This window comes from Passer montanus, unplaced genomic scaffold (genome assembly GCF_014805655.1).
Source record: "Passer montanus isolate IOZ18808 unplaced genomic scaffold, ASM1480565v1 scaffold18, whole genome shotgun sequence".
In the NCBI taxonomy this organism is placed as follows: domain Eukaryota; kingdom Metazoa; phylum Chordata; class Aves; order Passeriformes; family Passeridae; genus Passer; species Passer montanus.
Window position 1 is genome coordinate 18,195,858 of NW_024365381.1, and position 23,475 is coordinate 18,219,332.

Here is a 23,475-nt window from a genome sequence, read left to right on the forward strand (position 1 = left end):
GGAGCAGCTGTTGGCTTCTGCACCCGGGATGCTCACCATAATCACTTGAAGCCATCTTCACCACAGCCTGAAGAAGTCTCTCACACACTGCCTGGCCACTACAAGTCCAAGATGAAATGTGCTGCTGGGACTCTGTCACAGGTTTCCATAAGCAGAGTATCTCCAGGGCACTTTTGTGTTTGGCAGGCTTCACTCAGAGGCCAAACAATGACAAGGCTAAGAGGGGGGACAGAAGAAGTATGAAAGGGCTGAGTCTGCCCAGCTTTGGCAGATGAACTCTCTGGCCTGTGGGCAGGGCTTTCCTGACCATGGCCTCTGTTATCCCAAGCTGATGCCTCTTTCTCTTCTCTTGGCAGATAAAAGAGCTGTTTATGAGTTTTGAGGACACTCCCTTGGGAGCAGCATCACTAGCCCAGGTACACAAAGCAGTGCTACAGGATGGGAGAACGGTGGCAGTGAAAATCCAACACCCCAAGGTCCAAGCTCAGAGCTCCAAGGATATTTTGCTCATGGAGGTAAAATTACATGTTGACTTCAAACGTGGAGAATAATTGCCATTGAATTGTATGGGGACCACGTTTATCTATGGTGTAAGCAGGTATAACAACACCAACCTGTGGCTTTGAAACCTCCACAGAGATCAGTGCTGTCTTACAGGATTAATACAGAAAATTGGTGAGGATTGGAGTGCTGGTGATTGTGTGGACAGAGAGACAGAACAACAGGGTAAGAGGAAAGGAGGGCAGAAGGAAAAGATGGGTAAAGATGATTGACATTATAGTAAGTCCATATAAGACTTAAGAAATAGAGAGTGAGTCCTGAAGTCTCTTTTCAGCCTGTGTGCCCATTAACTGGTCAGGGACCATTAGCTGATCTCTTGTAGTCAGGCCTGTGTGGTCAAGGAAAATCATTGTTCATGATTAGCATGTTTTTCAGTTAAATTCTGGTGTGGATTCAACAGTGGTTGAGGTCGCTATGATTCAGTTTTGTTTCTTGATCAGCTCCTTAATGCTGAACTGATTCATGGTAGAACCAAAAACAGAGAGGGTCACCTAACAGGGGCAAATACACAAATGAGGGATTCAGCTAGGAGCTAGGAATAAGTTTCAATGCCTAGCTCCTGTTCCTCTCCTGAATGGTAGATACCACTCTTATTTCCCAGTGCAGTGCTGTAGCTTTTCACAAACTTCTAAGTCTAGCAAGGAGGAACTGGAAATAAACTGCAGCACTGTACTGCATTGCAACTGACAAAGATGCCAGTGATATAGTATAGAACACCAAATGGACAGGGCTGTGTTGGAGGAGGTGGGAAGGATTAGGTCTGTAAGTGGTAACACTAAAGCTTTTTGCTCTCCTAATAATATATATATATATGTCTGTACATACAGTAAGTGCACATTAATTGGCAGACAGGTAGGTCCATGGTACTAAAGAGGGGAAGCTTAAGCTGAGGAGTTCTGATGAGTGTTTGGAGGGTATGCTGGTGCAGTAACACATTTCTCCATCACAGAAGATCATAAATCGAAGATTCTGCCAGCAACTTCTCAGAGCACCGTGTAACTAAAGCTTCTTTAGGCAGTTAAAATACCCTGCTTTGAGCAATTCTGGCTAGTCTGCATAGAAGCACAGCTGGTTCCAGCTGGGGCACATAAGTTTGCAGTTGAGTATTTAATTTGAACTCATAGAGATCTCCCAGTGAGATAGGATCAGTCTGTTTCAGTGCTGGTTCAAGAACACAGAACTGTTGGAACTGGCTTTGGGTCCAGCTGTAAATTTGAGTTTGATTCAGATCTTCTCCAAGACTCAATGCAATGGTCTGCCCAATTAATTTGCTTCTGTGAGTCATTATGTGCACAGCACTTCTCAGAGGGCTTATGACATCCTTCTCTCCCTCCCAAAACAAGATGGCAGACAAAGAGCAGTCATGGATTAAGAATGGGCAGGTGATGAAAGAGTATGGGATCAGGTCAATAAGAGGATTCTGTATGAATGATCCAAAACCTGCGTTTACCTTGGGTCATTTGCTCTTCTAATAGTGGATATCACAGGAAAATACCTCCTCACACCATGTTGCTGTGATTGCTGATTATAATGGTAAGAGACATTTAAACAAATTATTTTAGAATGATTCCTGTCTTTTCTGGCTTTAAACATTTCCTTCTGGGAAATTTGAAAATAAACCAGTGTATTTTCTTTTGGTAGTTTAGTACTGTCCTTCTTGTACAGACAGTCTGGTTTACCATTCTCGTGTTGTATATGCACATGTATGGAAAAGTAGCTCAGAAGGTGACACGTGCAGTTTTGTTTTTGAAAGGTATTTCTTGTGGAGTCTTGGCTTACATGCATCATGTTCTTGTGTGGGACTGTTTTTGTAGACTGCATAGAAAGCCAGATCACATGCACTAATGTTCTGGTCCTTTAAGAATCAGACAGACATTGCAGCTAGGTAAAGAGGTTGATTTAAATATTGATGGAGATGGTCTTATCTAGAGATTGATGGGAAAGAATCTGAACAAGAAAATGTAGCTGGAAAATTCCTAAATTCACTTGAGGTTTCATAGCATCAATGCTGACTCTTTAAAAATCAGTACAGTATCTGATAAACCCAGAGAGAGATACTTCACTGCTCTCTATATATCAATAATTATTTCAAGACAATATGTTAGACAGGTGTCAGAAAAGGGGTAGGCAAAATACTTGTTAGGATGTCCCTGCTGATAGTAAAGTTGGTAAATTGATTGAAAAGAGCACTTGAAGAAAGTGAAAAAAATGCCTGAATTTTCTCACATCAGGCACCAATGAAATAATCTTGGAGAACCTATGAAGTTTGTGTTCATGTTCATGAAGATCACTGGTTACATTTCATTTGGGTGACATAAATTTGAAAGGATTTATGTCTCTAGATATAACCATAAAAAATACAATTCAATAGTGTCTGGAACCTGGTGATTACATTTTTAAAGGAACATTGAGTTTGCAACTGACATTTAGATAAGAGAAGTTGAGACGGGGTGGAGAACAAATGTTGTCACACAACTGAACAGGAGCAGTGATGGTTCATAAATTTATTTTTGTCATACATTTCAATGATAGCAGCTTTCTGTATGTACTTTAAATGTTCCTTCTGCAGCACAGGAGTTCCCACCCCAGTGGTGGAGATTGAGAAGGAGAAACTGTGCAATAACACACATTTAAAAGCCTGTTTCTGTTTCCAGATGGATGTGCAGAACAGGTGAAATAAAGACAACAAAGTGCATTCTATTTTTATGGTTTTTTTACTTGTTTTATGACTCTGTTGCAGCCAAAAAAAAATTTTCCTTAAGGTGTGGTCCAAATTGTCAGTTTGTGTGAATTTGCAGCTCTGGTGGAGAAACTGTCCCTTTGTATGAACAGAAAGCATACTTGGCTGCTCTGCAGCTTTGATTATGCCATCCAATGGTGTAATGTTGATTCACTCACCCCTTAAATGTTGCTTCAATCAAATGTTTCTAGGAACTTTTTGGCTGGGATTTTCAAGGTGCTGTCTTGCTGAATATCTAATCTCTTTAAGAAGAAGGGCACTCCATGTGGTGAATGTAGGATACTTGGGAAATACCTCCTCAGCCTTGTAAGAATGGCTTTGCCTGATGCTGAAGAGCAACGTGCCCTCTGACTCCACCAGAAGTGTTATTTAAAGATCTGTAGCCTACTTTCTGTATCCAAACTCCACTGTCTTCTTTGAACTGCCCAGAGGATTTTCTGTGCTCAGCAGGGGAAGAAGAAACATAGAGGTGACAAGCCTTACTTTAGATCTTCCTTGTCTACGTTATCTGAGAGCTGTTCAAATGAAGCAAGAGGATGACTTGTAGAATTATAGGACTCAGAGGATAGTTGCTCCAGGACAACACCCTTGGTGAGATCTGGCCTTGTGGTCTCTTCTCCAGAGCTTTGTTCTCTTACTTCTAGGCAGCAAATGATGTGTGTGCCATTATTTAACTCCTAGATGTGCCTTTCTCTGTGGAAGTGTAGGTCAGAATTTGGGTTACATGACCAAGGCATGACACTGTGTTGTGATACTGCAGGAACCCTAAAAGCACTTGTTTTTCTTATCTGTAAGTTACATGGAATGATCCTATCAAAACAGCACTGTATGTAGCTGTGTGGCTTTGGAGCCAGGATGCAACTGATTGTCTGTTTCCTTGTTCTCAGGTTCTCCTCTTAGTTGTGAAGCAGATTTTTCCAGATTTTGAATTCATGTGGCTGGTGGAAGAAGCAAAGAAGAATCTGCCCTTGGAGCTGGATTTCCTCAATGAAGGCAGAAATGCTGAGAAGGTTGCTCATATGCTCAAAAACTTTGACTTCCTGAAGGTGAGGAAACACATATTTCTCTCTATGTATGTGCATTTATAGTCTCCCTTTCCGTGTCTTACGCCCCTCGTTCACCAAGTGGAGGAACCGTAAGGAGGGAAAATGGAGTTCAGCCCTTCTGTGTTGTTCATCCTAGACTGCTCTGCTAATACAGACCAGAAAATGCTCTGAGACATGCTTTCTCCTTGTTTGTTTCCTACTGAATGCACTCTGTTGGATCAGGAGTGGTGGCTTGGGACCAGCAGTCTCTGGAGCCTGCTGCTCGTTTTCCCGAGTTTTCTTTCTGAATTTCATTTTAATTTTTGTTTTGGACTTGTTCAAAGACTGTGAATTTGCCATTCTTTACTGAGTCATCTGGTGGTACCTTTCCTTGGGCTCTATCTCAACTAAGGCAAGAAATGGACATAGAACAGAAAAGCTAGACTGAAACTGATGATGTCAAGTACTATTGAGGAAATCTTGTATCTCAGGAAGAAGCATATTCACATGAGTCCTTCCTACTGCAAAAAAGCACTTTCTCACCCTAGAATTGGACATTTATCCTTTATACACATCTATGGCTAGTGCATTCATGTTACTTCATACAGCAGCCAAATTGCACTCATGTGTGGTCTTCCCACTGATACTTTTAGCCCACCTCCCCTGCCACATACTTATGTCACTGATAAATGTCTCAAGTACAACCAGACATGTACACATTTCAGTCTTGTAAAGACATAAGGCCACATCTTCAAAGTCCCATGTTCAGAAATCTTTTGCTGACATACAAGAGACTCAAGCCTCCAGTGTGTGCTTTCTGGAAACACGCATAGTGCCATGGTTGCAGTCACTGATGTCACTCTGCCCATGGCACATACAAAAAAGCAGCAAAAAACACATCCTGTGGACCTTTGTGGATACACACTTCTAAACGAGCTTGTCCCCTCCTGTTTATGCAGAAGTCTCAAGATGACAGAGGTCTGAAATAAGGTGAGTTTTAGTTAGGCTTTACAGGCTGATATATCCATTTTTCCTTGCTCCTTCCATGTAAGAGATGTAATTCCATGTTGCCTAATGCCAGCTTTGGAGAAGTCCTTTTGGAGCCTGGTGGCAGCAGTGGCCTTCCCATAGACACAGACAGCTGAAAGGCACCACATGGAAGGCCAGAGGCCAGTGGTTTTGGTGAGTGGGCGCTTATCAGAAGTGATGCACCTTAGAGAGTGTGTCCATTGCAGCTGTAAGTAGCATACTGTGAAGTAAATCCCCATGGAGATGGCCAATCACTTCCTTGCTGGGGTAAGGAGCTATCATTATATCAATATGTGTAACAATAACAAAAGACTTGAGATGGCTAAATAATGTATCCTCCTGTCTGACTTGCCAATTCAGAGATGTGTTCATCACCTAAAAGCAGCAGAAGAATTGGGCTTCTGTATCATAAATTTTCCAAAACATGCTCGAAAGCTGAGAAGTAGATTTTGTGCTGTGAACCTGTTTGAGCTTTTAAAACCAGAGATAAATTATTTCCACACACAAGCATTAGAGCCAAACATCTGTGAGTAATTAAAAAAAACACTGAAGAATTTGGCTGTGATTGAGAGAGGCATCTCCGAGAGCATGAATAGCGCTTTACCAGCCCACTGACTTGCCCATGTAACTCCTGAGACAAGACTGAGTGTCATCAGAAGTGAGCTAAGGGATCCGTGAGCTCCATGGGATGGGAGCTGTTTGTTTTGGAGTTAGCAGGCTTTCTCACCATTCTGACTGCAAAGAATGGGCATGCAGATAAGCTGGGAAGGCTGTGAGTGTCTGAATCTTCCTTGCTCATAGTGGATCTATAGCATCAAAGTCTAAGCAAGGTTCACATGCAAAGTGTACCAAGAGTGTTGAATGATGGGACTGAGGGACACCGAAATTGCTCAGCAAAGGAGCCTTTGATCTAAAGGGGCACACACATGGTAAAGTAGAAGTGGTCTCTCTAGGACAGGAACAGGAGGGAAGCTGCTAGTTTGTAAGGGACTGGGATATTGTCAATAGTTAAAAGCAACAAATGCTGCATGTTCAGGAGCTATGATGAGCTGGCTGGTTATCCCCTGGTTTTGGTCAGTTGATGGACAACACCTCTTACCTCTTCCTGTCCTGCCCTGAGGTGCTGCTCCTGAGTCCATGGCTGAGTCAGGAGGGTGAGGAGAGGGGACTGCACAGCTGGCTTACTATTTGTATGATCCCAAATTGTTATGTCTGTGATAGTAACGGGGGGCAATAATAAGAGTGAGTGGAGCTCCCTTATGTCTTTGCTAGAACATACATATGTGGCTTCACCCATGTGCAAAAGCAGATTTGGGCAGACTGAGGACAATAACATGAGGAATTTTGAAAGGGAATTCGGCAAAATTGCTCTTGACAATAGAGACTTCAGCATGGGAGAAATTTGTCTGGAGAGGGAGGCTGGAAAATGGGGAGCCAGCCTGAGTGACACTTTTGTCACTGCCTCCCTGGATGGCACCAGACCTCTTTGGTACCTCACTAAGCTTGATCTACCACAGCTTGAATGAAAACTGCTTTGACATTTTACACTCATTACTGTGTTGTTGGCATTAAGATAATTAAGGGTCTCACAGGGTTTCTGTGACAAGTCCCTTATTTGTGACACTCGATTTTTCTCCCAGTTCAATTGCAGATGGCCTAAGTATGCAGGGTTTGTCAGCTCAAAGGCATTCGTGTTCCAAGGGGCACTGCGGAGATACAGTTTATGACGATGGCTTGTAATTTTTAAAGCTGCATAAGTGGACCCTGTGCATAGCAAACAAGATGCAGTTCCTGTCTAAAGGAGCTGAGTGGATGATTCAGAAACTTGCAATAGGTACTAGTTAAACAGCCCAGCTAGAGGAGCTGCAGAGCAGGTAAGAAAGGTATCTCAGACATCACTGGGAATGGGAGGTGGTCAGAATCCTGTAGAGCGTGGTCAGAAATGTTGCATGAGATCAGATCCTAGTGTAGTTGAATTGGTGTATTATCCTTCTACACATTGCTGCTGTCCTGTGGAAGAGGCTGATGGATGGATTTACCTCCCTTGTGCTCATCAAAAAAGCCAAGTCCTTGCTTCAGCTGCTTCCATTTTTACTCCTTTTCTGGGATTTGTGTGATATATTCTCCTTCCTTTCCCAAGCTGTTGCCTGACCTAACCCATCTGTTTCTGTTTCAGGTCCCCAGGATCTACTGGGAGCTCTCCACAAGGCGTGTCCTTCTCATGGAGTTTATGGAAGGGGGACAAGTGAACGACAGGGCCTATATGGAGAGGAATGGCATCAACGTCAATGAGGTAGCTTCTCAGCCATCTTTGAATTCCATGCTGAGCAATGCAAAACTGATTTTGACCTTGATGCAAAATGGAGGCTGATAGGACAGGATGGGATGGGACAGGAGAATAAGTACACGCAGATGAACAGAGCAATCAATCTGAGACATCTCTGTTCTTGTGCTCTTTGGAAAAGTACATAATTCCTTTTGAGGAATACTTTCCTGTAGGCTGCAAATCTAGAAAGATCTTCAAGGTAACATAGTAAAAGATGGCTATGCTCTTACATTAAAGACACTCACGATTTGTTCCAAGATGGAAGTTCCTGTTACCCTAAAGGAACACCTTCAATTTCTGATTATTTTTATCTCATGGACTTTGTTATTAAGAGAGATTTGAAAAGTTCTGTCTGTAGCAAAATGTGGTCAGCTCCATTCATCTGGACAAGTCAACTGTCCAAAGTGAGAGTTGTTTGAGTGAATTTATCTTATGCTGTTGCTGTAGTCAGAGGTGAAATTTAGCCCACCTGCTCAGATAGAAGAGTGAATATTCCTCAGGTCTTTGGAGTCAGAAGGGCTTGTTTTGATGAATTAACTGAAGAGCTCTTGAGCAATATCTACATTTTGATTTTGAGGTGGGCTTCCTCATAGGTCTCAGACAGCAGATCCATTTTGAGTTTGAGGTAGTTAGCATAGTGTGTAGCTCCCTGGGATTTTCTTTGAATTTTCTCAGACTGCTGGAGATAGAAAAACTGAGGTTAGCTGTTTTTCTACAACTGTGCTAACTTGCAGAGGCTTTTACTTGTGATAGGAGCAATGTAGGGTGAAAATTTCTGCTAATTTTTTTGTTTATCCATGCCTTTGGGAAGGTTTTGTGATGACTTGGCACAATACATCCATGCAGCAGTGAAATCACGTACTTTTCTGAGTCTGAGTTAGTCTCTAAAGAATAGCTAAGAAGTAATTTTAAAAAAATTGTCAACAGACTTCTACTACTGCAAAGTATAAGCCTTAGAGAGTTCCAGCCATCCTTCAGGTAGAGGATGTTACTCAGCTCAGTGGTAGGACTAGGACTGAATTTTCTTTCTTCCTTTTCTCTCCTTGCTGCCTGAAATTAATGATTAACTTTTACTGATTGCCAACAAAGCAAGGTAGAAAGGAAGGAATACTGGGCTAGACAGAATCATGTGATGGGAAAAGAGATTTGTTATTATGGCCACAGTAAGATGAGGTAGGGGCAGTGCACACCCCAGACTTCTCCTGTGGCAAGGTGCAGCAGATGGGGACAAATATTGCCTAGGTTAACTGTTGGCTGCTGCTGTTGCTGCCCTGGGTAAAGGACTGCATGGCATAGTGGGGAGATGAGCAAAAGGCAGCAGACTCTGAAAGAAGCATGAGGAGGGGATGGCAACCCAGGTTTCAAAACTGTGACCTGGTTTATAATATGACAGCAATCTTGGCTTTCAAGAGATGCATTAGCTGCCTATAAATCACTCAAATATATTTATTTTATCAGTCCCTCTATCATTTTACTCCATTTTGTTTTATGGGGTGGAGGAAGAGGAGTCTTTACTAAGCAGGATTTCTTTTTTGTGACAATGCAGCCTTGAAAAGCAAGCTGAGCCTCTCTCCTCTAAATGGAAAGGATCCCTGAGGTGAAAACTCCCTTCAAACCAGGTTACTGACATTTACTTAATACCGTCTGTAGCAGGATTATCATTAAAGCTGCCCAAAAGCACATTAATCTCTCTGGATCCGTCCAAGTGCTGGATTGTAATGGCATTTAATCAGAGAAGGCTTTGATTTTTAAAGACAAGTGCAAACATTGAAATATCTGCCTGTGGAACAGTTACTTTTTCATGTGCAAGTGTACTTGTACACTGTAATGTAGCTGAGAAGGAACATGCAACTGGGATATTGACAGTGAAAAGGAAATCTGGATAGGGGAGTTACCAAGAATGAGCTGGCAGGAATTTTAAGGGAAGACTAGAACATAGCAGGGCTAAGAAGGGGGCATCTGGAAACAGGGATCTTCCAATTTTACAACACAGTAACATTTGTAGTCCTTTTTGGGAAGGTATATTTTTAAGAAGTGGGTAAGCAGGGAAGAGAGAAAAATTAGACTGAGGGGCTCTCAAGGGATTTGTAGCATACTGTATACAGGAGGAAAGGAAGGGCAGCAAGGCTTCTTAGAGCATGGATTTTTAAAGATCTCAAATGGCACAAATATTCCTTTTGTATCCATTCTGATTATACCTGATTCATTTGTATTTGTATAAAAAACCTTAACATTATTTTTGGTCTGCCACATGGGTTCTCTGTGTCCTTCTTTGTGAGTTTTCTGCTTGTCTCTGCAGAGGCTCCTGTATCAGCGCGCTCTAGGACCTGTGGATCTTCCAGATATGCTCATGTGCTTTATAGCCTCAAACTAACCAGCCAGCTCAGGTAGCTAAGTGAAGAGTCCCCATGATCAGCCTGATTTGGATTTGAGTCAGGGAAAGGAAACAATACCATGTACTTCAGCTTGCTAAGAGCCTGGTCATGAGCCATGGTTGATTTAGAAGTCAGAAAAGTGTTTTGTCCAGCTGAGAATTGAAAGCAAACAGCTAAGGTACTTAAGATGAGCTACTGTGCACAATTATTGCCATCTGTTACTCCATCCTACTGTGGTGTTTCCTTCTTTCTGTTACTAAATGGATTCTGCACTGAAACAGTATCTCTTAGCTCAATAAAGAGCCTGGTACCTTCCTGTAGCTGACGGCTTTGTAATTTGAAATAAGCTTTCAGTGTGGGATTTACCCTTCTGCCAAGAGTCAGGATCTGTAGCTGTGTAGCTGCTAAAATTTAAGTGGGATTTCCCAGGGTGGGATCTTTTTGTCAGCAATGGAAACCTCTCATGTCTGAAGTATTTGTGCTTATAACACTCAAGTGTTAGATGAAGCAGAGCATAGAGAAGAACACTGTTTCTAGGGAAAATGGCTATTCTTGCTCTTTGCACTTACTGAGTTAGTCTGGGGAGAGGTTTCTTTGCAGATTCCCTTACATTTCATCTTGTCTGAAGCTTAGTGAAATTCACAGGGCACTGATAAGCAGGAGTAGTGACCTCTGGTATTTTCAGCTTTTGAACTGTGCACAGACACCATGTAAAAGAGTTAAATTACACACAGACCTGTTTCTTACTGAAAGTTGGTATTGAGCATCAATGCCAATCAATTGCTTAAGTCTCAACAAGATGCTTTACATTAAATCCAAGGAAATACAACTTCATTTAAAACCAGGGGAAATGATCTCCATGGTCATTTTGGGCCTGACGGAGATAAAAAACCAACGACTAGTCTTCTCTAGCTGTGCCCTTTTGAGAATCTTTGCAAACTTGGCAAGTTAGTCCCTCAGTTCCCTGACTGAGTGAATCAGAGTATTTCTCCCCACTTACATGCCATGGAAGATGGAGCATTGAGCATGAAAATAATTTCCTGAGTCCCCAGCAGAGAATACAGGGCATGCTGGGAGTGCACTCCAGGAGTCCTAAAAACTATTTCTGTATCTTCAAGTGTGTTCAGACATGATCTTGCTGTGATGCTAGATCACTGCATAGTAATAGTACTGCCGGACAGAGCACTTTTATCCTCACAAGTGGATCACAGAGTGTGAAATCAGATCACTTGTGTGACCACCCTAATCTATTATGGATCAGAGCCATTTCAGAGCAGAGGCAGAGAAGTCTTCAAATTGTGGCTATTCTCTATCCACACCCTTTGCTAATTTGACACAGTTTAATTGGCTAGAATTGCCCTAGCAGGATTAAGCAAAACCTTAGACAATGGCTGTAATAACAACAATGAAAGCAAGCAAAAACCCAATACAGTCTTCAATCCAATTAACCTTCGATTAAGGTTCCAAAATCAATGCTATTATTTTGGCCGGAGGAGGTAATATTGAGCCCTGAGAAATGAGCTGCACAACGACCTTTACTTTTAATGAGATCAATAGAAGTTAGTGTCGCCATCTCTTAAAATAATTGGCAAATATTACAGCCAAATTAAGGCCAGAGACTAGTATCTGCTCCTGATCTAAAGAGACAGTCACAGATGAAGGTGGGATGGAAAGGGATGATGCCCTATCAGGCAGTTTCATCTAGGACTTATCAGGGGCAGGCAGTGAGATCATCTCTACAGGACCGTGACACAGTATTTTTTCTTTGCTTTTCTTCTTCTTCATGTCTGTTAGAGGCATAGAGCCAGAACTACTCCAGTTTGCTCACAAGTCCAGGAAGTATCAGTGACTTTCCCCAGATAACCCAAGCTGGTTGGTTAATTGCATTATATCATGCTACCCATGAACATGATCTATTTACTTTTTACTGTAGGAATACTCATAAGCTCAAATTTGCATGCATTCTTTCTTTTCTAAGAGGTTTCTTGCTAACTCTTTTGTATTGGTGTTTTTAGAGATGCTCAGTTGTGATGAACTTTCTAGAGTTTTGTTATTGTCACATTGCTCTGTCAGAGGGTGTGCTGATTGGTTGAGAGGAGAGTTGCATAGAGTGACAAGGGTGACAGGTTGTCTAGGCTTTCAAAACTGATGGCAGCAACATATTGTGGCTGTATACATATACAAGAAGAAATATATCACTGCTAGTACCTGCACTGCAGCTTGGGATCCTTTGAGTTAGGTGACAGAAATGCAGTAGGCGTACTTGTTAAAATATTTGATACACTGGATGTGACTCCCATTAATGAGAAAAAGTGGGGATTAGTAGGAAAATTGCAAAGTAGGTAAGAAACTCATAGAAGCAATGAGATTTGATCTAGAAACAGATCTCATTTAACAAATTGGCGATGATCTCAACATAAACAGAACTGTATCAAGGAGATTGTTGATGTCACCAAGCTGGGAGGTCTGACATTGTAGAGGAGGAGCAGAGTAGCAATAGCACTTTTTGGCCTTGAGGACTGAAGTGGTGGAAAGGAATAAAAAGGAGCAATGTCAAGTGAAAAGTCAGATTGAGTAGGTAAAAAGCACTTCATGTGCTTAGGTTGTTCCGAAGTCCAGCTGTTATACATGTATGTGTCACTCCATTGTTTGATTGTTGTCAGCCACCTGTTTATTACTTAGGTCTGTTTTTTTTCAAAATGAAAACGTTGGGCTGAAAGTGTGTGGTTTGCCTGACATGGTGTCACGGTCATGTCACATAATTTGGCAATGGCAGGTTGGTATTTGCATTGACTGGTAAAGGCCACAGGCTCACTTGGTGACTGTAGTCATCATATTCTGCTGCAGCACAGACAGGCAAATTTAACTTCTTTTAGGCAATAACACTCCTTCTGGCAAAAGGCAGGGACATGCCTCTGGCAAGACCCAGAGTCTGATGTCGTCCTGATACATCGAGCTAAGCTCTGCTTGCTGATCAGCATAGTTTTTGTTCTTATGTGTTACACCTAAATTATGCCATTCATGAGGACACACGCTTTTGCCTGGTTGTAGTTCTTGTAGCACGTACAGAACTACAGGTGCTTCTGCTTCCTCGCTATTCAAACCTCCTAACTGGTAGACTGTTCCTTCTCTGCCATTCCTTAGCCAACTTAGGAATCTTCAGCTCTTTTAATCTTTATCCCATGTAAATGCCTCCTGCATCATGCTCATTTATTTGCTTTCTCTGAACTCCCTCTGTGTAGTCTGTATCTCTTGAGTTAATGAGGTGTCTGGAAGTGAATGCAGAATTCCAAGACTGATTATTATTTTTTTACAGTGTGCAGCAGAGCAATGCTGGGGGACAGCGGTAATGATAAAGACCTTGTTTTGTTGGATGATAAACAAGGAAAGGACTGATGACCTCTCTGTGTCATAACAAAAAGCCTGTGTGTTAACTGTGGCCTTTGCTTCTGTAAATCATTGCAACCGTTTTTCTAATTTGTGATGCACCTTCACCCTGAGGTCTTACATAGCCTAAATGTGTGCTGAATTCCTCCCTTCTGCTGAACAGAGGTTTTCAGAAGTCTGTTTTCTCATTTCACCGAGCCATGTTCTTCCAAAGTGAATTCTGTAGTTATTACTTATCCAGTGGCCTTCTCAGTAAGGGTGGAATAAGGGCCTGAAGTGACAAGGCACAGTACTGAAGAATTAATGTATATAAAGGTTTCATGGTTTTTTTCCCTAAACTTTTTGTCAAGAAATTTAAACTCCCTTTGTCTGAATTATGATGATAGGTCACTATTCATAATACTACACTTTAATACCTAGAGTGTAAAGCTTCCTATTTTGTTTAGAATTTGACAGTGTTGTTGCTTTCTACCTTAATTTATTTTGTGTCCTATTTCAGAGGTATGACAACAGACAAAATTATGTGAAAATACTTTAGTGTGCACCACAGCTCCATGGTAAATTTTTTCTGAAAGTGAAGACTTTTTATATGCTTGCATCATAAGTCCCTGTAACATATCTTCTGTATGCTAATGAAATAGTACAGACATACATTCATATGTCTTAAAGAAGTCATAAAGTTCAGTTGAAGAAACTGGAGATGCTCAAGGTTCTATGTTGAGAAATAGGTAAATATAAAAACAGCAAAGAAGAGCAAGAGGATGAGGATCTTGCAGTGAACATTGTCTTCTACCCATGACTCAGCCTGTGAGTCTGAGCAGAGCTGTGACCCCTCTGTTTTCATGGGAGGATGGGAAGATGGATCTCAAGCTGCTTTTGTGTTGCATTACAGGCTGTAAGAGGTTATGACCATGGATCTACTTAGTAATTTTTCTGCTGATGGTGACTCAGGAGGGGGGACATCTCTGCATCTGGAACAGCCAAATCATAAGATGCTGTTAATGAGGGTGGCATGGATAACCTGGTGAGAGGCATTTCTGTAGGATCCTGGGATATTTGGGTTTGGAAGGGAACCTCAGGAAGGTTTCTATCAAATCTCCTTCTAAGGCAGGGTCAGTTATGAGGTCAGACCAGCTTACTCAGGGTATTAACCAGTCAGGTCTGCAAAACCTCTAAGGATGGAGATTGCACAACCCCTTCGGCCATGACCAGTCAATAGGTTTGCAGAACTCCCAGCCTGGACTTGTGCTCAATGGGTATGAGGCATCATGTTGGTCCCCAGTTTGTCCCCAAGTCCTCATCTTCTAAAATTCTGTTTTTCCATGCCCTTGGAGAACAAGTGGCTGAGACAGTGAGGGCCGAGTGTGGTTAGCACAGTGTGTGCACACCAGTATCAGGATTGATGCTGTGATCAGTCATAATGTCTGAGTCCATTCCTTCTGGTCTATGGGTCCCTGGGAGGCTTTGTGAATGAGTTACGTGATGGGCTTAAAGCACTATTTGGCATGTCCTTGGACTGTCACCAAAGGCTACTCAGCTCTTATGTGAGATCACAGCACCTGGTACTTTGGTCCTATCTAATTTTAGAGCTTGCCAATCAAGGAGACTTGCAAGGGTCACTTCATGGCTCTGGTGATCTCTGCTGGTGATTCAGAAGGGAAATATCACTCCCCTCAGTCAGTACTTAAAATAACACCTGCGTGGCATTGGGGAAGCTGCAGTACAGGACATCACAGGGCTGTGCTGTTCTGTCTGTGTGAGTGATTCATCATGGGGTGGGCCAGCATTCACGTGATTCAACAGTGGTTCCAGGTCCCACCTGAGGACAGAGGATGGTTTCACGTGATCCTACACTGTCCCTGTTGTTGTGCTGCAGGAAGGGTTCTTGTTATTTTTCCTCATTTGTAGTTACTTGGCCACTATTCACAGTGAATGCTCTTCTCAGAGGTGGCCATGTTTCAGAGGTGGCTAAAACAAGCCCTTTCTTGTCTGTCTGGTTTTCTGCAGGATGAGCTGTTATTACTATCCCTGTTACCTCTTCTACCACCTCTGCTTATGGGGACAGCTGCCAGTTTGCTGCTTACAGAGTGTGTCTGGAGATATGCTTGGAATAATTTATAACAACTGTCTTTTAATTGCTTGTTCAGCACTCTGCTGTGGAGCACTGTGCCTCTTGGGATGGCAGGGAGGGCTGGTGGTGGGATAGTAGGGCAAGGCTGCTGTGTTAGTGTATGGCAAGGGATTGATCTCATGCCCTGGGGATGTTTGCTTTTTTCTAGGAGGTTTTTAACTTTAATAGCATCTCTTGGTGATAAGGAGCAGTGGTATGGAGGGACACAGCAATGACAGGATGTTTTAAACAGCTTTTCTGTGCTTCCTCATCTTCACAGACATTGCAAATCAGATTAGCATGGGTCTGAGGAAAGGAAGAGGGAAAGTGGGGGACAGTGTGATGGGGGGGAGGGTAAAGGGAGCTGATATTCATTCTGGTGAGCAGACTGACTGGCTGAATCTCCCCTCACCCCTTCTCCACCGTGTCCTGCTGCCATCCATGGTTGAAAACACCTGAGTCTTCCTCCAAGCAGTCTCACCCACCCCAGCAGCAATTTCCCTGCATTCCCTGGGAATGCATGTCTGCCACTATCTGCTGTCCCACTTTCCTCCTCTTTACCTGAAACCCCATTCCTACCCACAGATACTGTCTCTTTTTTTTAATGCTAGGAAAGTGTCTTTAAATAACCCATGATCCCACAAACACCTTCATGGTGCTCTCTGCATGGATCCTTCCCTGAATCTCCTGGACTACCCTGCTACCTGTAGATGCCTGCAGCCACCCTGTGCTTCCATCAGTGTGAGGAGCTGCAGGAGTTCTGAGTGGGGATATGAGCATGTACAGACCCTTGCTACCTGGGTTGTCACACAGAGGCTGCCTCCCCTCCCCGGCAGGCACCTTACTGTGGGTGGCAGTGTGTGACCATCTCGTCTCCTCACAGATCTCTCGCAACTTGGGGAAGCTCTACAGCGAAATGATCTTTGTGAATGGCTTTGTGCACTGTGACCCACACCCAGGCAATGTGCTAGTGAAGAAGTGTCCAGCCTCTGGCAAGGCTCACATTATTCTCCTGGATCATGGGCTCTACCAGGTATGTAGGTGTGAGAGGCTTCCAGGGCCTTGTGAGGCTGCCTTTAGGCACCAGGCTGCAGCCTTGCCTCTCTAAGCACATATGAATAAGTTTTGCCTAATAGTTCCATAACCCCCTAATAATATTTTTTGACTCTGAAATGGAGAATAGGGCACAAGTAAGGGATGGAAGACTTTTCCCCGTTTCCTGTCCTCTGTGGGCTTCTGGGACCATGTCTTCCTTTCCAGGTGCTGAGCGAGTCATTCCGCATGGACTACTGCCACCTTTGGCAGGCCCTCATCAAGGCTGATATGAAGAGGGTGCAGAAGTACAGCCGGCGGCTTGGGGCAGGGGATTTGTATCCTCTCTTTGCCTGCATGCTGACTGCCAGATCTTGGGAGTCTGTCAACAGGGGCATTGACCAGTCACCAGTCTCTGCCAGTGAGGTAGGTCTTGTGTGTCCTTCCCTAATGTGTGCCCTTGCTTCTCCTCAGTACCTTTCTATGTTGAAATCACTAGCACCACTGACAGTACAGCAGTGCTGGGCAACCCCTGCCAGCTCTGTAGCAATTTCTGCAGTGATAGCTGATCTAGAAAAAAGCAGGACTCCTTCTGCAATATGCTTTATAGTGGCTGAATTTAATTTCCCAGATTCACTTGTTATGTGCTGCTTAAATTTTGTTTAATATTTTAATACCTAACTATTCACCATTTCTGGGGAAATATTAGTGGATTGTCCTTTCCTTAAAAAAATATTGAATGCAGCTGTGTACAAAACCATCAAGGAGGCTAGGATAAGGTACAGGAGACATAAAGGTTTAGTGGGAAGACATGAGAAGGATAATGCATTATCACTATTCATGTAAATGACTATCAGCACTGATATAAACTCCTAAAAAAACCTGGAAATTACCTCCCAATCAAAAACCCTATTAACTTGGAGTCAAGGTTGCTTAACTGCAGATCCTGTCACTCAGTCACTACAAATCTGGGAAATTGCCACTTACATTTTCCACCCTTTCGTATCCACACATGCTGGGATCCTTCTTGCGCCTCCTTGCACCCCTGATACACACAATACACCACCTTAAGAATAGTAGCAGCCCTGCCAATTGTGCTGTTTCTAGAGGAGAACATGAAGTGATGTGATTCAGCCAATGGATGAGTAAGTAGAAGTGTGTTGTATCCTATGGTTTGCTTTTATCTGCACACATCTGTAGTAGAGCAGATGAAATTCATTTAAGTAGTATTATAATATTGTCCTATGAAATGCTCTTCCAAAAGTTCCTTCATTTTGATGGATGTGGCAGAATTTGCTGTACGGGCTTGCCATTATCCATAGCAATGAGTAGTTCAGATACCTTGGGTAATGGACCCCTTCCCTCCCAATTATCTGAGTTAATTTTCTGCACTTCAGAAATAATATGATGGCTGTCTAACAGATCTATGCTTGATCTGGTGAGTTCTGGAGCTACTGGCTCCAGAACAAAATTCAGAGGTGCCAAAGCAAATTGGCACAGCACTGACTCCAATACTACAAGGCCAGTGTTGAATCTGAGTTAGTGAGCAATGTTATTCCCAACTTGCTTGTGAAGGTTACACCAGAGGTGTAGCTGCAGCTACATGGTACCCTGTGTGTGCTAATGAACTTTGTCATTGAGTTGAAGTGCGTGTATGGAACCAGCTCTGTTGTCTTTGCCTACATGACACAATTAATGCTGAAACTAGATAATCCTGCAGCAGATAATGGGGAGCTGAGCAGATTTGCTGTGGCATTAGGAAATGAGCTGCTGCTTGCCCTTACTTTAGAGGTGAATTTGAAAGATCTTATCAGCAGCAAGAGCTGAGCGCTGTGTAGGCAGGTACCATCAGTACAGAGCTCCAGAGAGTGTGCCTGAGGATGTATCAACATGACAATAGCCTGTGAGACAAGGAAACAACCTTCCTGAAACAAAATCTTATCTGTAGTGCTGTACTTAGTCTGGGACACTACATCTTGAGAAAGGTCTGATGAAACTGGGGCAAGTCCAGTAGGAATCTACAAGGACTAGTGGCCGAGTAGATGCAACCCATGAGGTAAGTCTGAGCAAGTTAGCTCAGGAAAAAATCTGGAAAAGGCAGGTCAGGAAGAGTTGTAGAAGTGATTTTCTAGTGCTGCAAGCAGGACAAGCAGTCATGAGTTTAAATTCAGCTAAGCATGAGAAAAGTCAGATCTAGTGGCAAAGCAGTGAAATGCCAGTGTAGGTGGTCTGGGGAGGTTTTGATTCATGTTACTGGAGAGTTTAGGTGCAGGCTGGGCAAATGTAAGAACATTGCCATAGGTATAGTTGTTCCTGCCTTAAGCCAGGGCCAGGCAGCTGATTGCTCAGGGTGGCTGCTAGCCTCATCTCATCTGATTTAATGATGTCTTTTGCTGCATCCTGCAGCAGCCTCAGCAGCTGCAGCTAAGGGGCTTTTCTCAGGTCCTGTGGCTTAGCTTATTTCTTCCTCTGCGCACAGTCTTTGCCCTTGACGGAAAGTGACAGTTCTGATGACTGATCATGTGGTTGTTTTGTGATGTGGACAAGCAGCTGGAGCTAAAAATAAAAGGAAAAGAAATAGAAAAGAAAACCTATGTCTGGAAAATAATGTAAGCTCTGCAATGATGCTGGCTGGAGAAAGGGATAAGGGATAATCAGGGAGGAATTTTCTCCCAACAAATAATGGAACAAAACAACATTTAGGAGAGCTAAGCATCTTCTTGCTCAAGCCTTGTGTATCTGGTCAGTGATGGAGGCAGGAGGACACAAAGATTGGTTTGTTAACAGCAATCATGGTGGTGTGTGAGCTGTGTACATCTCTGACTATCATGACAGGCACACTCAGTTTGTGCAGGTCTGTTCCTTTATAATAATTTTGGAGTTCACAAAGAGTGTGAGATCCACATCATACAATATAGGCCATCCCTCATTCCAGAGGAGAGAAAGCTTTAGAGCTGTCGTTTCCCACAAAGAAACCTCCTTCCTGTATGAAGTTATTTACTGCCCCCCTGCATGTATCCTCCTGGATTTTGTAGATTTCAGATGTTCCAGAGACTTGTCTTTGGATTTCATGTCATGATTCATGTCATGGCCTCTGTAGGAAGAGGTAGGGACAAGGTATGCATATAGGACCAGCTCCCAGCTACACTGTGCTACATTTGCTGGGGTGGTGAGGGAACTCTCAGATCCAAGAACATGAAGAAGAGGCACAGCTGACTGTCTTGCATGTGCTGGTGGCTTGTATTTGGAGAGGAGCTCATCTTCAATGGCTCAGGCTGTATTCCCTATGTTATCACTGGCTTCTTTCAGTAGGCAATGTGTTTGTTGGAATCTAGAGAACCAGAGAAAATGAAGGATTGCCTTGAACTTACACTCTTCCCTTAATTATCTGCTACTGGCTGCTGTCATATAGGATATAGATCTAGATCTGACAGATGACAATTTGATGATGTTTATCTCTTGGGTTAACATGATGCTTAACTGCATAATTTTTTTCTCACCTCTACTGATTTGTGTTGAGGACCGAGGACTAAACTGGACCTTGGAAATGGCTTCATCAATATAGCATAGAGCCATGAGTTCCATGGGGCAGCGAAGAGCAAGCAGCTTGGTTGTCTTGCAGCATGCCTCCACCTTCCTGAGCAATTCTGCTACCTGCAACTCAGCCAGTTTTGGGGCTGATGAAGTGAGAAGTCTCCAAGGGGAGTATTGAGATTTGGTTGCTGCAGGCTGCTTAGGACTAAGAGTCAAGACAGCAGTGAGTGGCTGTTCTCCTGAGAGGCTATTAACCCTGCCAGTGAGGGGATGGGTCCTTGTCTCACTGAAGGGCAGTTGGGATCTGTGCTGTGAGTGCTGTGCCCAGTGTCTGCAGGAAAGCAGGACACAGCTCTGTAGCTTCTGGCCTACTGTCAAGGTCTGTTGAAACACTGTCTCTTCCTGGCCAATCTCAGCTTCATCTGGACCTGGATTTCCCATGTACTCTCACCTTCTCTCTTCTTTCTCCTTGACATGACCTGGCTGGCCACAGGACATGGAGATCCGGTCCAACGCTGCTGCTTACTTGCCCCAGATCACCCAGCTCCTCAACAATGTTCCCCGTCAGATGCTGCTTCTGCTGAAGACCAACGACTTGTTAAGGGGGATTGAGTCAGCCCTGCACACACGGGCCAGTGCCAGCTCCTTCCTCAACATGTCTCGCTGCTGCATCAGAGCTGTTTCCACGTGAGTCTCTTACCCAGGCATCAGAGCCAGACAAGGAGCAGCAGGAGCTGATGGTTCCTGTGGTCTGGGAGATGGGGGAGATCCCAGGCACAGCAGGCCAGTCAGGGTCCAGTCCCACTGCAGCTGAGCAAGGCAAGCAGGACAGACCCTGAGACAGTGGTTGGATCCAATCAAAAGTCCACATGATAAGGCAGAATCCTGGTGATGGGGTCTAAGAGCAACCAGAAAGTCGATCTGTAGATTGTGTGGTGGTTGTCAAGCAGGTCCATAGTGACAAGACAGGGCTGAGATCAAGCAAAGAAGTCAGCATGTGAGTTGAGGTCCAGGCCATGGGGCTTCGCAGCAGGGTATGAGCTGAGGACCAGTGCTATTCCAGTGTAGCTCAGGCAGGAACTGAAACTGCAGGTCTGAGATTAACTGAAGTTCCTGGGCCTGTGAGCAGAGGGCTGGGGGTGATTCCAGGCTAGTCAGGCCATTAAGGCTTATTAGGGCCCCACAGGGGGCCTGACAAGGCTCTGACTCAACCTTTTCACCTATTTCTTTTAGCTCTGGATCTCTTCCCCTGGTCCTACCCCTGCTCAGTTACACATCTCAGCCTCTGTCTGTACTGTTCTTACATCCATCACCCTCTCCAGAGGACAAACCTGTCACCCTGGAGCTGGAGACAGGGGTAGAGTTGGAGGCCTTAGGTTAAGGGTTTAGATTTTTCCCCCCAGAGGAGGAGCCGGGTCTTCTTGCCCATTACAGGCATTACTACTAGGCAGTATTTGTGAGTAGTATAGATCTGAAAGTTCACTGCAGCCTGATTGAGGGGATTGGGCTGACTGAAGATCAGGCTGATGTTTAAAAGGCAGGAACAGGAGTAGTGCAAGTGATTTCCTTCTGTGAGTCTTATGAATCAATGCACTTCTGCCTCAGATTCTTCCTCCTTGTAGATGAAATAACAGTTATTTCTTGGGCTGATGAGGGACCTCTGAATCCCAATTAGCCTGTGCTAAAGAAAGGTGGAGAAATACTTTCCCTGGAGTCTTTATGTCAGAATTGCTGGACTCTTAAAAGTGTGCTAGCAGGAAAAGCAATAGGAGTGCTCACCTGTCTCTGTGAGCTGAAGGTGGCCATAGAAGCAAAGTAATGCCCTAACCTAGGATCACTGCATGCTGTGGGAAGAGAACTGAGTTTTCAAGGGAGCTGGCTTTCTCTTCTGCCAGATTCATTCTAAGGAAGGTGGTCCCCACCTCCTCAGAAGCACTGCTTAGAGAAAATCCCTGTTTCCTGGGGATTCTCCAGATGGGGGATATTGCCAATCCCTGGGGAGAGTCAGTTGTGCAGATGTAGGACAGGCCTCCTTCCTCCTGGGCTGTTTCCTGCTGGATCTAATGCAGCTGTTTCTCTCATTCTAGGTACCAGAGGAGCAAGAGTCACTCGCTTTACAGGAGGGCCCAGATCTCACTCGCAGAAGCCATAAGCCTGTGGCAGATCAACTTATATGAACTCTTTCTGTGGCTGAAGGGGTCCCAGCTGGGGAACTGGGTCATTGCTCTCCTGAGACGGATGCACCATCTCATGTACTGACATGAACTGGTGGGAGAGGCCTGGGTGCTCCCTCCCTCCCTTCTGCTCTCCATGGAACATTTGTCTTTCTGACTATTTCTGTCTATTTTTGGGTCTTAATGCACATTACACACTGCACTGTCATTTTCTTTTACAGCATTAGCTTCCTCTGTGGCACAGAGAGGTTGAGTTGGTACCAGAGCCCTATTGTTTTGTGGTTTAGGAAAAGTAGGTGCGTGATACCTTCTTTCCTCATGTGTGCAGGTTAAGTTCCACTCAGATTCTGGTGGGATTTTGCTGGAAGCAAATGCCTTTTCGAATATTTCTTAAACAATCTTAAAGAATTTAAGAGAATCCCAGCCCTACCTAGAATGCCTCAAAACTTTTCTCAGACCCTCAGAGGTGGTAAGTCCCTTTAAAATGCAATAGGGCTTATGTTAGTTTGTGCAATCTCCTTAGTCTGATTTCTCTTTAGGTGCGCAGAATGTTTCTCAGAGGAGTGAGACCTTGTGGAAAGGTGTCACTAGGGTTTTCTCTTCCAGCACCAGGGGAAGAGGACTCAAATGGTGAGAGTGGTGGACTGGCAGTCCGACTTTCTAAGGTTCATCTCCAGTCCTGTCAGCAAGTGCCTCTGTTTTTGGACTTCTCCTGGCCTGTTTCTTTGCAGGTAAAATGGGGAAAGGGGAAGTGATCTTGCCCCTCTTCTGAAATTCTGGGAAGGCAGTAAGAATGACAACTCAGGGCTCTGAAACTGCTGGTAATGTATGTGTACTGTACAATACTTCCACACAACAAAATAAATGTGTTGTATCCAAGACCTTTGGGGGAGGGCTGCTTGGCTGTGCACTAGAGTTATGTTTGGGCCTCTAACCTAAGTCCTGTTCCCATTTCTCCACAAGGGAGTCATGCCAGGCAGTGCCAGCAACTCCTTGTAAGCAAAATGTCCACTTGGTCTTTTCTCTGTCCAAGAGGTTTGCACCACATCTGAGTCCTCTGGTACTGCATCAGACGTGTGTTGGGATAGAATGGAGGAGCAGGCATTTATTTTTCTGCTGGGAGGACACCTCACACCCTTCTTCCCAGATCCATGCTGAGCCTGCCTCCTCCCTGCCTGTGGG

General features: G+C 43.9%; 1 protein-coding gene across 5 annotated transcripts in view; it reads left to right on the forward strand.

Moving 5' to 3' along the window:
- Positions 1-23,174, forward strand: part of ADCK1 (aarF domain containing kinase 1) — a 73,988-nt gene extending 50,814 nt beyond the window's left edge. For 3 of the 5 annotated variants that reach the window (XM_039705436.1, XM_039705432.1, XM_039705431.1), the window contains exons 5-11: positions 357-515; positions 4,189-4,347; positions 7,532-7,648; positions 16,437-16,586; positions 16,814-17,011; positions 20,613-20,806; positions 22,207-22,378. In XM_039705436.1, the coding sequence (XP_039561370.1) occupies positions 357-515; positions 4,189-4,347; positions 7,532-7,648; positions 16,437-16,586; positions 16,814-17,011; positions 20,613-20,806; positions 22,207-22,378 (1,149 nt within the window). Of the gene's footprint in view, positions 1-356; positions 516-4,188; positions 4,348-7,531; positions 7,649-16,436; positions 16,587-16,813; positions 17,012-20,612; positions 20,807-22,206 lie in introns of all 5 variants that reach the window. The other 2 variants (XM_039705434.1, XM_039705433.1) reach the window with 1 other exon arrangement.
- Positions 23,175-23,475: the final 301 nt, after the last annotated feature.